At 34.4% G+C, this 17,231-nt stretch overlaps 1 protein-coding gene across 1 annotated transcript in view; it reads right to left on the bottom strand.

The window, feature by feature from the left end:
- LOC144446365 (hexokinase-2-like) overlaps window positions 1–17,052 on the bottom strand; it is a 22,884-nt gene extending 5,832 nt beyond the window's left edge. The window contains exons 1-9 of the mRNA XM_078136112.1: window positions 16,911–17,052; window positions 8,401–8,563; window positions 7,898–8,040; window positions 7,304–7,424; window positions 6,849–6,943; window positions 6,474–6,573; window positions 5,840–6,032; window positions 5,278–5,433; window positions 4,258–4,606 (exon numbers count right to left, since the gene is read on the bottom strand). Coding sequence (XP_077992238.1) covers window positions 4,258–4,606; window positions 5,278–5,433; window positions 5,840–6,032; window positions 6,474–6,573; window positions 6,849–6,943; window positions 7,304–7,424; window positions 7,898–8,040; window positions 8,401–8,563; window positions 16,911–16,922 — 1,332 coding nt within the window. The 5' untranslated portion in view covers window positions 16,923–17,052. The remainder of the gene's footprint in view (window positions 1–4,257; window positions 4,607–5,277; window positions 5,434–5,839; window positions 6,033–6,473; window positions 6,574–6,848; window positions 6,944–7,303; window positions 7,425–7,897; window positions 8,041–8,400; window positions 8,564–16,910) is intronic.
- Window positions 17,053–17,231: the final 179 nt, after the last annotated feature.

Below are 17,231 nucleotides of genomic sequence, written 5' to 3'. Positions count from 1 at the left end.
TCGACCCCACTCCATTAAAAGGTAAATGAGCCCTCCCTAAAACATAGGTCAACAACCTTTATAGCTCACTATCTACAGATATGCCTACGTTGCTGAGGGTGCAGGCTTCAACCGACATAAAGGAATCTCTGACCATTTGGCAATCTAAAAACAGCTTTAGAGTTGTCTCAGAGATAAAAAGGCCTACAGCTTCTTTTTCTCAATACACGTACATGAAATCTATAAAAATTGCCATTTTACAAATCAACCAGTAGACGTTTAAAACATTCGTTTGACAGTGACACTATCTTTTTATGTATAATAATACTTGGTTGTATATATATGTTGGTCTATAACACTTGGTGGTTTTTATATGTTGGTCTATGGTATACAGGTTGACACTTACAGTTACTGGAGAATGCGCCATTCTTGAAGAAGGATATACGGTCAAGAAGATTGCCCGACGGTTGTGGAACACCTCCTCTTCAAAACAGTCTCGTGATCCTGTATGTCGAGTGTCTATATAGCATCGAATTGATTGTCCAGTGACAACCAGACAAACCAAGAGAATGACGTGTAATGTATATATGTTATACAACAAAAAAATATTTGTTAATTTTTAGCGAAACGGATTAAACTATCTTAGATCTTTGGCGCTCATCTTTCTGCAAGAAGGTATGCAAGATATCGGCAATGATATTAGATGGTCTGGGCTTTATCACCAGGACCAAGCATCTTACGTAATCGCACATGAGCACTCCAGAAACCGTCATCGAAGGCAAATTCTTTCCAAATATAATAATGTGATTGCCACTCTCGAAGTGGCTGGACTATTTGTCATTTTTTTGTGTTTCATGGACAGTTTGATGTAAGCCATTAATGATTCCCACATGGTGTTGTCATTGGCAGCAAGGAGACAATGCAGCAGCAGTGCAGTGATAAAGAAAGATGCAACATCAGATAAGATATCCCTGTGTATAGTCAAATTTTACTATGTACAGTGGTCTACCAGATAGAGATATACCTAACTAGGGCCGGGGACCAAAACTGTGTAGCTTTGTTAGAATCCATGGACCACGCAAAGGTTAATGATTCTCAATTGTATGATTCTGGCTGAAGACAGAAAACTTAATTTGTGGATTGTTCCTGAAGATCTCAAAACCCTGCAGTGGTACAAGACAAATAAGAAATGGGAAAACGTAAAGGTGCACCAGAGCTGCAGATAGAGGTACGTTTATTTTACATTTTTTTAAATCACTACGATACAAAAAAAAAAAACATTTCAGGATCATATTTGTAAAATAACAAAACATGCTGACGATGATAGGTCTTGCGTTTTTAACTATAATCGAAGTTCTCTAAACTAAGTCTTAACGAATTCTTTGCCAGTATATTTCTTATGATTTAAGCATATTATAAAATATTCAATTCCGGTTAACATAACATAACATAACATAACATTACCATATTTCAATCGTTTTTTTTAAATTTAAGAGACAAGATGATTTTTTAAAGCGTCATAGTCCTACCGCATGAGGGCGCGTTACCTTACCCTACGACAGCAAACATGATCTAGAGGTACTTAAAACAGTCACACAAAAAGTTTACATTCGTTTTAGTGATTCATCAGTAATGTTTAGTGCTTTGAAGTATGGCTGTAATGACGTCATCGGTCCGGGCTTATTGCAACCTAGGAGTGCATATATAAGCAAATCGTTTATTGCTGAATTTCGGGAAAATTAATTATAAAAAAACATGGTGCAAAGTCTCCTGACTTATTTTTATTTCATTCAGACTGATAATTGAAAGGATCATCAACATAGCTTGAGATATGGTATCCATGGTAATCATTTATGTTAATATTGTATTTCTCCCCATGGTAGAAATTGTCTGTGCTTTCCTAATAATCTGGAACGTATTTGATGCCCGTGTCATAAATACAGAAGAAATGTGCATCAGAATGTTCTTATTAATCCAAATGATTTCATCTACAACCTTTGCATCCAAGGACCTCAGTAGTTTCCTACGTTCATGTCCTTAGGTCTTAATAATACTCTGATGTATCTCTAATATTTTGGCATACTTTGTGGAAGCAAATTAACATCGTAGTTACATTGCAATATAAAATTCAGTCTTCCAATTTTATCAAAATAAAACATTGGGATTATAGTCTACGACTGTTACTTATCTTCAAATGATATAGCTAAATGCTTCCTGTAGAATTTCATTATCATCTATATACAAACAACCTTCAGCCAGTTTGCCAATTAGAGTGTTATGTTTTATCCTGTCATGGCAGGCTTTCCTTTCTTAATAAAATTGAACAATGTTCTTTTGGCTTCTATGATGATGTTTTTTTAAAGTACAGAAATTGACGACATTACTTATACATAAATCAATTTTTTAACACCATGGTATCTGGTAAGTAATGTTTTTTTGCTCTCAAGTTTAAATCTTGTGAGTTCCAGATATTTTGATTAGCCTTCATCTTTTTCAACCCTTGATGAAGTTCAAATAATCTGTTCTGGCCACTCTGGTTCTAGCGTTGTTATAGCAACAAGCAGATCCAGATAGTCTAATTACAAGGGGGAAGATCCGAGGAAATCAGGCCCATCATCGTAAACCACAGCCTTTTTTATGACACCGTCCAAAACACGCCATCAATAACGTTATTTCACAGTGTCACGGAAGAAATAACAGCTCTGATTTGCAAGAATGATCAGGCCTGGGCTGTAGCGAAATATGTGACCTTCCCCCAATTCCTGCATGCTAAAATGTGACCTCAATTTCCTCACCCTGTTTAATAAAAACACTGACACATACTGGTACTGTTAGAATACCTTTATTGGATATAAACACACTATGTGAACACTGAGTAAAGTATACAAGGGTGAATAGTTAAAATATGGAACAAAACAAAAAATTACACAGATTCTGTGTACACAAATTTTATCACTGAATCATGTGACCTGGTCATCTTGACATCTTTTCTAAAGGCTCTAAAATGACAAAATACTCGCTACAAACAATAAACCAAAAAGGTACTCTATGTTGACATCATCAGTGTTTTAAAAACTAACTCACCATCTTTGTGCAACTATTAGTATTTGATGAAGGTGGTGAGGTGAGTATGAAGGAATATCTACACTTGAAATGTGATCAAAACAATTTTTAAAATGAGAATGGTCCATGAAAGAGATTATGATAGTTGATTGTTTATGCTGAAATTCATTTTAATAAGTTCTCAGAGAGCAGGATTATTCACTTAACAATATGTTTGTGTTTTTTGCATATCTTTTAGTCAAAATTGTCAGTAGTATTTCCGAACTATATATAAACACAGATTTTCAGTTTTCATTTAAAATCTTGGTTCATTGTCACACAGTTTCAAAATTTCACATCGATGTTTTGTGTAATATTTGACATCTTCTGTGATCGCCAATACTTTGTCAAAAAGCCATATTAATGTGCTCTCTGTATATACATATCTTCAATACATTGTTCTTGTTTACAAACATTAGTGTACAACACACTCAATGACAACTATTTCAGAGGCTGGCATGGCTGTCAAAGGGCTGCGTAGTTACAACAATATACTGCCCTCTTGTGGCAAACATGGAGCTATCATAGCAACTTTGTTACTGCTAAACTAATAAAAAATATCATTTCAGACATGGCAAGACAAAGGTATAAAAAAGAGATTTCAGATTGTTAAAATCCTGAAAGCCCATTTGAGAAAAATTCATTATGTCTGAAAATCAAGCAAATACTGATTTTGTAACATATCCTTTGGTATTATGAACCTGGACTTCGATCATTTCAAGTTAATGTCTTATGGACACTCAACTTCCATTATGCTCCTCAAGGTCAAAGGTCATACTGTAAGCATGTCATACATATAGGTACACTCACTTGCCATATCAATGTTGTACTACATAACGTAACATAACTTAAATTCATTCTGCCAGATCTTGTTTTTGACAGAAATACTGCTTCAAAAACAAAACATTTTGGTTAACATTTCCAATACAGATGTAACTTTCTAATAAATGAACATATGGAAGTGGGCACTTCAAGCAGATTTGATTCAAACAAATTTGGAATATATTGGGCCTCAGTCACTAATATTTTTTTCTTAAATCTAAGCAGTTACCCAATCCCCCTACGGTAATTTAAATGTTTACTATACCATACCATAATTCATATAGAAATCATTCATTTTTCTAATTGTACTTTCAGAATCAAGTTTACCTAACATTTCCTTTAAACATGTTATTTTTTTGCCATGCGTACTGCTACAGCAGCAACGAGTGCAGCACCTTTGCCACTGCCATCTTCTGAGAGCATAAACTTAACCTTGACTGTAGGTGCCAGCTGTTTTATTGCTGCCGTCATTCGGTCATGGAATTTGGGATGTTTCTTGTACAGGGACCCATCCACTCCTACAGTCACCTCAGCTTGTTTGAGTTGGCAGGCGACAGCAGCAATACCAGCTGATGCCAGCTTGGCAGCTCTTCCAGATACAGCTTCACACACAGTCTTCACAGTAACGCAGTCCTGAGAACTAGCTGTTAATCCAAGGTCTTTTAAAATTTGAGCACAAACTGATAAATCGGCACTCTCATCTCTGTTAAGATAAACATAAAAGTAGCACGCCGCGAATTAATTTCATCTTGACAGAGTAAAAAAATTGTTTAGTTATCCAACCCCACCTAGTTTTTCACTGCTGACCCTAAACTTTTTTTTTATGTATTCAAGATAAAAATAACAAGATCGTGAATATTGTGAAGTCTCGCAAGAAAAAGTGAATGCGAAAACTAACATCAACTTAACAAGACAGAAGAAACCAATAACACTGACCATACAGAAAACAAAGGAAAATATAACTATCTGAACTAGACACTTTGATTTTCTAATCAAAACTTATGAAAACCTGACGTTCCACTTATTTCGCAGCAGAAACAAAAGTTTTATCCAACATTAATGCATAGATACATGAGGCTCAATACAGTGCAAAATTACATCTCCAAAATTAATTACTGACACAAAATTTGCAGACTTTCAACTTTCGACTTCAAGTAATGGTAGGGAAAATATCACCTTAAAGTTTAATCTTTTTGTATCCTATTTCTTATCCTGATTTTTTACTTTTTACAAAAAAAATTGCTCCAAATGAACAAAGAATCAGAGAGACGACCTTTCAACTTACACATGATTTTTAGTGCCAACCACTTGAAAAATAAGAAATCCGCCATTTTTAGTTTGTACAATATTGTTCGTCAAATTATTCAGACTTACCCTTCTATTTGTGAAAGATAGGCAGTTTCAAACTTCCATTGTGTCTTCAGAAGATCAGATGTCTTTCCTCCAAATGCCAAGTTACTGTCAGCTAACTTGAGCAGAATGATTCGAACAAGTTCACCAAGGTACATTCCAGAGATCATTTTTTCATACCTGAAAAACAATGGAATTTATTTCATTAAAAGAAAATGCTTCTAAGAATGATGATAACAAATATTGAAAAATTTCAAATCTTTAATCACTTTGCCTTCAGGTTGACAAGTGTTGCACTTTTGTAAACTAACAAGTCTTTTAAACAGTCACAGCTCAAAAAAGTTAACAGAAGTGCATTTTTTTACTAAAAGTTAAATCTTTTATCACTTTATCATTGTGTACACGTATTGTACTTTGCAAATTATCAATTCTTTCAAGTAGCTATGGGCCCAAACAAAATCAGACTGCATAGAAAAGATATGAGTGTGAAATGAAGCATACCACTGGTATCAAATTCCCTTTGACAGTGCCACCAAGGGCTAAAAAGTGATCACATTTTTTACTATATAAAGAATATCTAACTTACTTTTGTTTTCCTACATTAAAAGAGTTTTGATCCATTGTTTCATCATATTCAGTTCTAATATCATTCAGAGTGCCATCATCTCCAAATGCACCCCATTCCATGTTTATCAATACCTGCTTAGGGTCATTGGTATCGCTATCCCATAATTCCACATTTTCTAGCTGTTCAACATAACATGCATTGGTACCAGTACCTAGTATGTGATAAAATGCCTTGGTTACAGCAAATTGTTTAGCGCCCTCAATAGTGTTAAACAGACATGAATAATGTTGTACAACAAAAAATTACTTTTTTTGGAAGTAGATTTCATAATGAATACAGTGAAGTTGAGGTAACCATAGTAACCATATTCCAATTGCTATATCAAAAGTAGCACCTTGACGAAGCATCAGGTCACAATTTTTATCATACAAGAACCAAAACTAGTATAGGCCACACAGAAAATTACTACATGAATTATTGATTTGAATATCTTAAAATGAAAATTTATGTGTCAATAAATCACTGAATCAAAGTAAACAAAACTGTTGACAAATATGCTATCAAAAATTTTGGGTAACAGTTTTCATTTTGTGTATGGAACAAAATGTTTACTTTGGTACAAGAGGTATGAAAAGTTCAGAGTTAAGCTTACCAAGAATAAGGCCGACCATACAATCAGGATTATCATGTGCACATGACATCAATGTACCAGTAGTGTCATTAACCACAGCTATCACATCCAAATCTACATCCTGCAGATGGAAGTCACATGATCATGTAAGGTCAAGGGTCATACAATGTGTACAAGAAGTGATCAACTTCATAGACTGGGAGATTCATCACTGTTATGACAAAACTGACTTCTTGTCTTTGGCGCAAGGCAAAAAGGCCCCTTAACTCATTTGAATTTTCCCTCAGCTGAATGAAGCAAAGTAATATCTGTACGTTACAATAGAACATTTGAACAAGAGAATAAAATAAAACATCGGCGAAGTTAGTCAACAAATAAAAGGAAGAGAATTCTTACCCCTCTTCTTCCCACGGCTTGATAGAGAAGCTGACACACATCTTGACCAACTACACCAGATGCTGTAAAGCCTTTAGTCCAAGTTGTAAGAGTTGCTGTACACAGAATACAAAATATTATTAAAATTCAAGAACACTGAAAACTTTGGTACAATGAATTCAAATGTTATTTCATAATAAAAAGAAATTCCATTTTTTTTTTGCTTTTTGAATAAATTGCTGAGTGAATATTTCTAAGATCAAATATTTATACAAATGCTAGAAACTTGATTTGTAAATTTTTCTCACATTTCTGAGACTTTGTTGTCAGTCAAATTATGAAAATATCAGAAAATTATACATACAGTATTCTATGTTCTGGCTGAGCGTGTCCAATCATTTGTGAAATAATAAATATTTTGTTCAAGACTCAAGAGAAATTGTGTTTGATGAATTCACATACTGACAATGTTTTACCTGAAGCTAAACCTTGTTGTTTGCATGGAAATGAGAAAGTAAATCCAAGAGGAAGCTTTTGGCCAGTCAGGTTGCGATCTTTTACAAAGTTAGCCAGGCATTCTGCAATGTAGTCAAACAACTGAAAACAAGAAAATAGATTTACTGCAAGTTAGGTTCCTGAATTTGAATACGAATTCCACAGTCTTTGATCAGTATGACATCATCAGTATGACATCATCAGTATGACATCATCAGTATGACATCAGTATGACATCATCAGTATGACATCATCAGTATGACATCATCAGTATGACATCATCAGTATGACATCAGTGGAGCCATAAGGGGAAAACATACTATATAGGAGCATTTTTTGTTCTGGATCAAATTTTCAATAGGTCTGCCAGACAATTATTTTTCTACATAAATATCAATATCTGCCATGGATTTTGAAAATACCATGAATATAATTTTGATGTTCTTGTTGGGACCTTACTATATTTTTCACAACAGAACATTTTCGGCAATATGAAAATCTAGATCACTGTCCAACACCACATGGATTTAGTTAGGAGAAAACTGGAAATGAAACATTTAAATATAGTAACTTACATGTTGTCCAGTACCTTCCATCAATTCCTTGGTTAGCTTGTAAATTTCACTCTGTTGTTGAACTTTGCCAGCACCTTCTATTTTAATGTACAGGACTCGGAAATTACTACCACCAAGATCCAAGGCCAAGAAATCTCCCTTTTCTGCAATTAAGAAAATAGTGAGAAAGATATCACTAACCTGTAAAATAGACCTTTCATGTTAAACACACCCTCTAGTGGCAAAGTAGAGCATAAGTGCTGAAAACTTATAGGATAGCACGAAAGCATGTCAATAGACCTGTCATATAAAACACACCCTCTAGTAGCAAAGTAGAGCATAAGTGCTGAAAACTTATAGGATAGCACGAAAGCATGTCAATAGACCTGTCATATAAAACACACCCTCTAGTAGCAAAGTAGAGCATAAGTGCTGAAAACTTATAGGATAGCACGAAAGCATGTCAATAGACCTTTCATATACACCACACCCTCTAGTGGCAAATAGTGCAATAGATACTTTACCTGTGCCATCAGGAGTTGATCTGACATAGGTTGGGTACATTTTGACAGCAGCTACAGGATTGCTAGCTTTACCTAGTCCTTTCATCATGTTATCATGCATACGTCCCTGAACATCTTTCAACTGTTCAAGTGTCAAGTGCATTGAGTTCAACACAGACTCCACCTATAGAAATGGTAGAAAATAATAGTTTGTCAACTTGTAATTGTTAAAGTTTACACCTGTGTCCATGAGCAGCCCAATGGAAGATGACCTTTGACATTGATTTCAATTAATTTGACATTAATCTGCAATGACCTCTGACACTCAGTTGCAATGACATTTGACATTTAGCGATGACCTTTGACATTTGGCAACAATGACACTCTGTTGGATATTTGCTCTTTAACTGTAATGACCTTTGGCTTTAGCTACAATGACCTTTGACACTCAAGTGTAATGACCTTTGACATGAGTACGTTTCACTCTATAACCAATGATAAAACACATCTTTTAATTCTCCTTATTTTTTATTTACACCAAATGTATTTACTGAGAATATGATGTAAATCATAAACGTGATGTCATTTGAATATTGAAGTGAAAAATGCTGACATTTATTTTTGATGTACTGCAATACATGTTTTCACTAAGTATATTATATTAACGGGCATGTCTTACATTAAACAATGGTTTTATATGTATCTACCTAGGCTCTACCTAAAAATAAATGTAATAGAAACCCAATAAATCATTAAGCTGGCAGAGAAATTCCAGCTTGTGACAGTGTGTACATTTGTGTTTGTTAACGTGTGTACACATGATATATTCTCTGTCACTTGATGTGCTGTTATTTATATCAACTGCTTGATGGACAGGTATTGTACTCATATGAGTTTTCAAATAAATAAATTTATACCAACACAATGTCATAGTGTACATGTCCAAACACATATCAGATATCACTTGAAATGACTACTATTTAGGTATTAGAAAGGCTGGGCTAAAGACAACTTCACTATCTAGATTTGATTTTTAAGAGGAAGGCGATGACATGCCAGATAATTTGTACATTCTAGTCTGTTTAAATCTTGTGTTTTATTACATCTGGGCATGCTGTAGAACTCAGAATGTGCTATTTTATTGCCAACATATCACTGCTGTTTTGGAGTGTCAAACATACCATATTTTCCCACTATCTCATTGGTTGTTAGGAGAGTCAGAATTATGTTAATGAAGTGTCTATCAAACTCTCGACAGCCAATCAGATTGTTTTGACCAGTGTAATCAAGAAAGGTTACTGAAAACAGACTACAACTTGAGTAGACACATTTCTATTCTGATAAATCCCAGCTGATTATAGTGGTTATCAAATATTTTTGAAATCTTGTAAGAGCACATATTATATCTGAAAATATTTAAAATTGGTAACAAACTTTTCAATGTGTCATGAAACAATATTTTTAGAATTTGATCATTTTTATGTCACCGAGTCAAAATCTGACCACGTTTTTGAATATTATACCATTTTAACATCCCTCAAGAGTAGGTCAAATATGTCTCCAGTTACTTGTTACAACCCTTTTTCTCAAAAATACTCCAGTTTACAGATATTGCAGCTTTACAATTATTTGAATATTAATCAATGTGGTGAGTATCATTCAATATTAAATAAAACTCTTTCTATTTTAACAAAATGTTGACAGCCTAGATTTACACAGCACTTCAGTCATCAGAACAGTCCAAACACAAAAACTTGAGTAACTAATTTGTAGAGAATGATTACTACGTGCCAAAACTTGGAATGGAATTTATGGCTGAAACAGTGATAACTATGAAATCTTCATGACAAGGTATCTATGCTACAAATGCTCAAAGATACAAAGTTCATTTTATTTATATTTGCCAGGTAACTTTAACCCTAATCAGGTCAACTCAGTGGTCAGCATAATCAATTTCATTTAGGGGAAAAATTCACTCGCATGGGCCACCAGCTGGTCAAGTCAGTGTTCAGAGTAGGTCAAAATGTTATGTAAATCGTGTAAAGTCGGTGATTTTCATTTTCCAAAAAAGTTGAACTTGACTCTTAGTGGTTACTTCCTCACAGCATTGGCAGTTTTAGTTGGACTAAATCAATAGATAACACAACACAAATTTATGTGGTTAATACAGAACATGATGTACAGTTGATAAAAAATTTATCAGATTCTGTAAATACCAGAATAATTAAGGTGAATTGACAAGGTAAACTAACTAGGTCACTGAATTTAGGAAGATGAACTGATAGTATATGTTATAGGACAACTTATAGTTAAATCTGGCACCTAGCCTTATATGCCACCTTTTCTGCAGAATTATTTTTTACCAACATTTTAGAACCCTGATAACACCTGTGAAGAGGAAATTGTAAATTTCTTACAATTTTCCCATATCACATACAATTATGGTGGGGATTCTGGTTAAAGGACTGGGGTAGATTTTACTGATCTTAATAACTACATGTATTTTTATTTATTGTGGTAACATTCTGAATACATGACTGATAAATATGAAATAATCTATCACAGTGGAAATGTCTGTTGAATGGATTACAAGGTATGCTTATTTCAAATAAATGTACAAGAAATGACATCCTGCAATGAAATAAATGAGAATTTCCGTTACAATATCCCAATTATATGTGATGGTTGATTATTTACTTTCTGTATTTTGATACAGTATGATTTTATGCAACACATAGATGAGAGAGAAAGAAAGAATACCCCAAATTGGTCAATAGAAGTTTGTCTTTTTTGTAGCCATCGACCTCCAACTTGAACCCAGCTTGACTGAGATCCCCGTCGCTATAAGGAGAAAGAAGCAAGAATTCAAGTTTGTTGTGACTGTATCTATCTATGTTCAAAAACACTTTGAATATTTCCAGTCACTGTAATTAATTATTTCCATGCAGAGAAAACAGTTCCAACTGGTGTGGTAGGGAATATTGTAACACTCCTAAAAAAGTAAACCAAAGTGTTTAGTGTCTGGGATTTCCTTGATAATGTGATATATTTTACAGAAAATAGTAAAATAGAATCTTTTATTGCATCTGTTAAGAAAACTATATTTCTTCATTGGATTTTCTGCAATAAGTGTTTGGTATTAAAACAAACTAGTAAATATATACTCTAGAGTTATAATAGTTATCAAAATAACAAAATACTAGTAACAAAATAAGGTTTAATACTTAGAAAATAGTTTCTGAATTTCATTCTGTAACTTGGCAGTCACACATACTGTTTGATAACTTGAAATTCAAATGTAAAGATTGTTTATGATAACTGTGAATGAACATCTTCATATATAAGCTTTTCACACTAAAGACTGATTCAATACACAGTTTTCATGTTGCAATGATAAGAGTACCCTAAGGGGTATAGTGGATGGGCAAACTTCACAGCTAATCTCTACATTGAGAAATTATATGCTCTTCCTTGTTTTACTATCATCAATCACAAAATACCATAAATATGTCAGTTGATTTACTATAAAATATCAATAATTGAGATGAACTATTCAAACAACTAGTCCAAGAATTAATGTCTTTATGTTAATTCATCTGTACTTGATGACCTAGTAGGTTGTTCTAACTGGTTGCCATAGAAACTACACAGTTGTAGTAAGATTTGTGGAATGTTGATGGACCATGTGAATCCTTAGTGCAGCAAGGTTACATTCACATTGTCTACATTACTGGAACTTTTTGAGCTATGTGTTGGTCATTTTAAGCGAATTGGTAAACTTTTAGTTGTTATCAAGGTGGTGAAATCTTAGGTCAACAGAATTCTGTGTAATATTTGGACAATGATAAAAGTTAAAGGTATCGTTGAAAAATACATGAATCAGGCACTACAAAGACATCAATTTTTCAAATGATAGTTCACACATTGAACCACTAAGACCTGCCGATTCAACCTTCAATTTAGCATATCATGAATGCATAATAGAATGGAGTAACAAATATGTCGTACATGCTGTCCATTGAAATCTCACAAAAATTGTAGCTGACCGACTTTTATAGAAAACAAAATTGAAAACTTATACACGTACATCTACCACATCAAGTGTACAGAATTCATTTTGACCTTACTTTTGGTTTGACTGAAATTCCTATACCCTGTAGAGCAAGCTGTAATATACACCAGTTTAACTTTAACATACCAGTATCCCAAAAGACTAACAGACAGTCACAAAAATCTATGTCTTTCACAATATACTTGCATTCAAATAGTTTTGTTTTGATTCTCTTTGAACTAATACTAGTACAGACGACGGTAACAATAGTTTGGATAAATGCCTCATTTTTCCCGCTAATGTATTCTGTTATTTTGTTCAACCCCAGCAGCTTTACAAGGTCATTACCTCCCGCTCCATATTGTACATCAGGTTCTGTTTTGAACTACATTTTGTAGCAGTGCCAAAGTCTAATGGCTATCATGGGTAGGGTAATATATAGTGACCAGAAGAGGCTGGAGCCCAGATCTGTTTCATCTAGAGCTAGAGCTGTGTTGTGAATGCCCTATAGAATTACTGTATAGGTGCAACATGTTATATCTGGAGAAATTTGGAATCTGTGCCAGTCTCAACCTTGCGTGAACAACAAACAAAATATATTGTTACTATAGCCTAGGCCTAACTAAACACATAATATGAATATATAACTGCAAAGCAATAACAAAGCATTCATTGTCTTTATTCTAGCCGCTGTTTCTATTTCTATTATAAGTTAAATATACTGTTTGAAAGTGCAAGTTTTTCTACACAGATGGTTTGTGCTGAGTAATGGCTACAATAGAAAGTCAGGGGGTGTCCGTCCTATCTAGTCACGCCACCAAATAGTTATACGTGTTACTGCAAGTACTCTGCAACTTTTAATTGTACATTAATGATGACAATGTTGAATTTTTAATGGTCAACTATTGCAAACTTTATCATTAATTTTGGAATATTATCGTAATTATTTTTAAATTTTAGTAAATTAGTGTTTTCAGTAAAATTTTGTTTTTGGAATATATCTAAAATTCCCATCCTGGATAAGAGTACTGAACATGTTATTCAAGAGCTGGTCCCAATGTCGTAATACAGTAAACTGATATTTGTTTTTATCATTGTTTTTGTTTTTGTTTTTGTTTATTTGTTTTTCAGATATTGCAATCACTGGAATCACAAAATCCTTCAACAGACAATGACTGATGACATCTCTACTTCAGGGAAAAGAGACAATAGATATCTGGGGTAATGATGATTATTATGCTCCAAGAAGGATGGGGCTGTTGAACCAAATCTATACTGGATCAGTCTGACTTCACAGACCCTTGACCAGCCCAGACTAAGAGCCTTAATTGACTATCTGGCTCAGCAAATAGCCTGATAGCTAAGTCTATGGGCTAACACTTGACTGTCACATGACTGTCACATGGTCATACACCCGTATTTGGGGAACCTTAGCCAACATCGAGCTAAAACAAAGAACACACTTCATACAAGAGTAATCAGGTTTCACTGTAGATTATTGAGCTTTAACCCTCACTTTCTGAGAACACCGTAGCTCATTTAGAAACCTGTTACAGTATCTTTTTTTTTCTGATAGAAAAATCAAATCACTTCCTTTCTACCAAGAAATCTTAAAAATTTGAAACACATGTACAATGTTCTTGGCATACACTTGAAGATAACATACTCCTTACCTGGAGGTACAATTTAGTTAAATATACACTTCCTATAAAACATTATTAGGGTACTAGGAAATTTAAGTTCAGAAACTTTGATGTAAATGTAAATATTCAATACAAATCTAAAGTATCTATTCTGACAGAGGCTACGGTAACAAAAAAAATAAATTTGCTATTAGTATTACATGATGCCATGGTCTTATCTAAACCCAGAATGAAATGTGTGTGTATGTGTGTGTGTGTGTGTGTGTGTGTGTGTGTGTGTGTGTGTGTGTGTGTTTGAGAACGAGCGAGCGAGAGAGACAGAGAGAGAGATAGATAGAGAGAGAGAGAGAGAGTGCGTACTAATTATAAGTACTGCAGTCTTTGACTTAATTGTTAAAAGTCCATTTGTCAACATGTAATGTAATAAGTTTGTTGATAAATCCAACGACCTCGTAATCTTTTTCATCCTGCAACTGAAGGGCTTCAAAATAACTGTGAATCATTTATTTCTATAGTACCAGGACCATTATCATTTTCCAGGACAATTGTCATTTACAAACCGTGTAAGAAGTACAGAATAGATGCACTAGGCAGCTACTGCATCATGCACAAAAGGATGAAAGGCCTTTAGGGCTCCAGCTGTTGTATTGGGTTTATGGTATTAATCCATAACCTCCATCAATATACCATGTATCACATGTTTAATGTCATTATATGTATATATTAAAAATATAGATTTTACCCCTGCTCTGCTTCTCAGTGACCTCAATAAAGAAGCTATAATATATTATGAAATTCATAATTTTCTGCTGTAAACATTAAATTCAATACAACTGCAGGGATTTGGTGTCAGTTTTGACCATTCTCTTTGTGTACTCAAACCAAACCAAACTGAAAACTGAGTCATTCAAGCAAGTAACACAAATCAATTAAATCCCGATTTCCTAATATTTACTAAAACAATAGACATCCTTTAACTTTGAGGTCACATTATGAAGAATGTATGTTATCAAACATTTCAACATTAATACTTCCATCTATTCATGTCAGCATGGCTATAATGTTCAGGTTGCCAGATTTCATCAACTGTACATTGTATCAGTGAATGTTACAACTATTAGGACACTGACTTGTGTGAATATTACATATAGGGACACTGACTTCAATATGTGAAAACACCTCTTTGATGCAGGAATGTATTAGTTTATGCTGATACCTAGTATGTAAGGTACGTACGGCCGTGACGGGGTCACACATCAGACGACCCCTCCCATGTATGTATGGTGAGAGGAGGCTGGTGAGGGCAGAATGTCATGACATATCTTACAGCTAGTCTAGCTGATACCATGAACTAAAACTTTGAATGTTACCCTTTGGCTTGAACACATAATATTTTAACAAGATTGAGTAGAACCCTGCCATAAATCATCATACTTCAATATTTACATTAAGATATGTCAGTTATACCTCCTAGATAAATATGTATGTGAATGTGTGGCTATCTTTCAAGTACAGCCAAAAACTTTGGGTTGACTGAGCACAGATGAAATTAAGACATGGCATCTACAATGTGATGTGTGTATGGGGGGGGGGAGGGGGGAGGGGGGAGGGGGGAGGAGGAATCAACAGGTGATTTCTTCTATTGATTTACCAAACTGTAAGTGTCAAGATGCTGGCTACAGGAATGATGATCATTCATTGCTAATAATGTTTACATTATGCAAACCCATACATTCAGACTTATGTACTTATATATATTGACATAGCACTGTTTATAAGATGATTTATATTGCTTGTGTTTATATAAAGACATGTCATTTTGTCTCTAGGTCAGGTCAAAAAAGATATTTGTCCACTGGCTAAGCTCATGAGAATGCATTGTTACAGCTTTCCAAGGCACCAAAACTGTAAAAGTGAAAGGTTTCATCATGACCAAAAAGCCTGACTTTCCTTTTAAAAAAAAATAGTTAGAAAGTCATTGTTGATGTCTAAGCAGAAAGGTCTTCTTACCTAGTGTATGTTAATTTGAAAATGTCTATCTGGACAAAGAGGGGAAAACAAAAAATGTTTTCCATAGGCAATCATTTGAACAGGATACAAAGGAATTGGACAATGGGAAAAGTGCATGTCATGGTGTAGCTAATACATAAATTAATGTCACATCCATACTAATTGCAAATACACTGATTAGTATACTATGTCCTACATTATCAACTGTGGTGCACATACTTAGTATGTGTGATGTACCTTTTTTTTTTCATCAATTTCTCAAACATCTACAATTTCCCAATCACCCACATCCTTTCAAAACTTAGTCTCCCAAAATGATCTCAAAAGTCCCATTTTCGCTTCGATGCCTATTTGGGTTATTGTGTTCATGCACTAAGTGTCCTGCTCAGGTTTGAAAACACTGTACAGGACATGATTTCTGCTGACTTACTCAAGCTGCAAGCAGAACTTTTAATTATCGTGAGTAGATACAGTATTTGTTTTCAATGAGTTTATAGGTGTGTACACCTAGTTTATACTCCTATCTAATCTTTGACCATGAAACAGAATAATGGATCACACAGTTGTCACCAAATCGTACATCTCTGTAATATTGGGAAGTAACTGAAATATTGGTGAACAATTCATTACAAAGATCGTGCTAAACAAAAATAACAAAATACGAAATCGAGAAAAAGAATAATATAGAATCTGATATGCCAGAGGCTTGACTGTGGCACCCCCGTGGAGACACATTACATCGCATTTCAGACGATCGTACATATCGAGATATTTAAGTTCGAGTTCCAATTGTTTGTCGTACTGCATACACTTATGTTCATACTTACTGTTTCTGCCATATTTGGTTGAAGATGAAACACAACGACACCGCTAGAAATACAGTTATTTTAGTGTACGTGTACGGCTCTGACTGACCGTGAAGCTTACTAGCTGTCCGTAAACTTTGCATGTAGTATGTCATGAGCGAAATCGAGGCATGTTGGGGTCAAAAGTGGGCGTGGTAGACAGCACCCAAACTATCCAAACATCAACGACCAATGTGCATGTGTTATTGTTAATAATCAACATACACATTATTCAATAAACTATGAATACAAAAATTTATTGAACTGTCTAAAACAATTTCCTCTAACTGTTCGGTCGAAGGT

This window comes from Glandiceps talaboti, chromosome 15, assembly GCF_964340395.1.
Source record: "Glandiceps talaboti chromosome 15, keGlaTala1.1, whole genome shotgun sequence".
Lineage (NCBI taxonomy): Eukaryota > Metazoa > Hemichordata > Enteropneusta > Spengelidae > Glandiceps > Glandiceps talaboti.
This window is presented reverse-complemented; position numbering and strand designations above follow the sequence as displayed.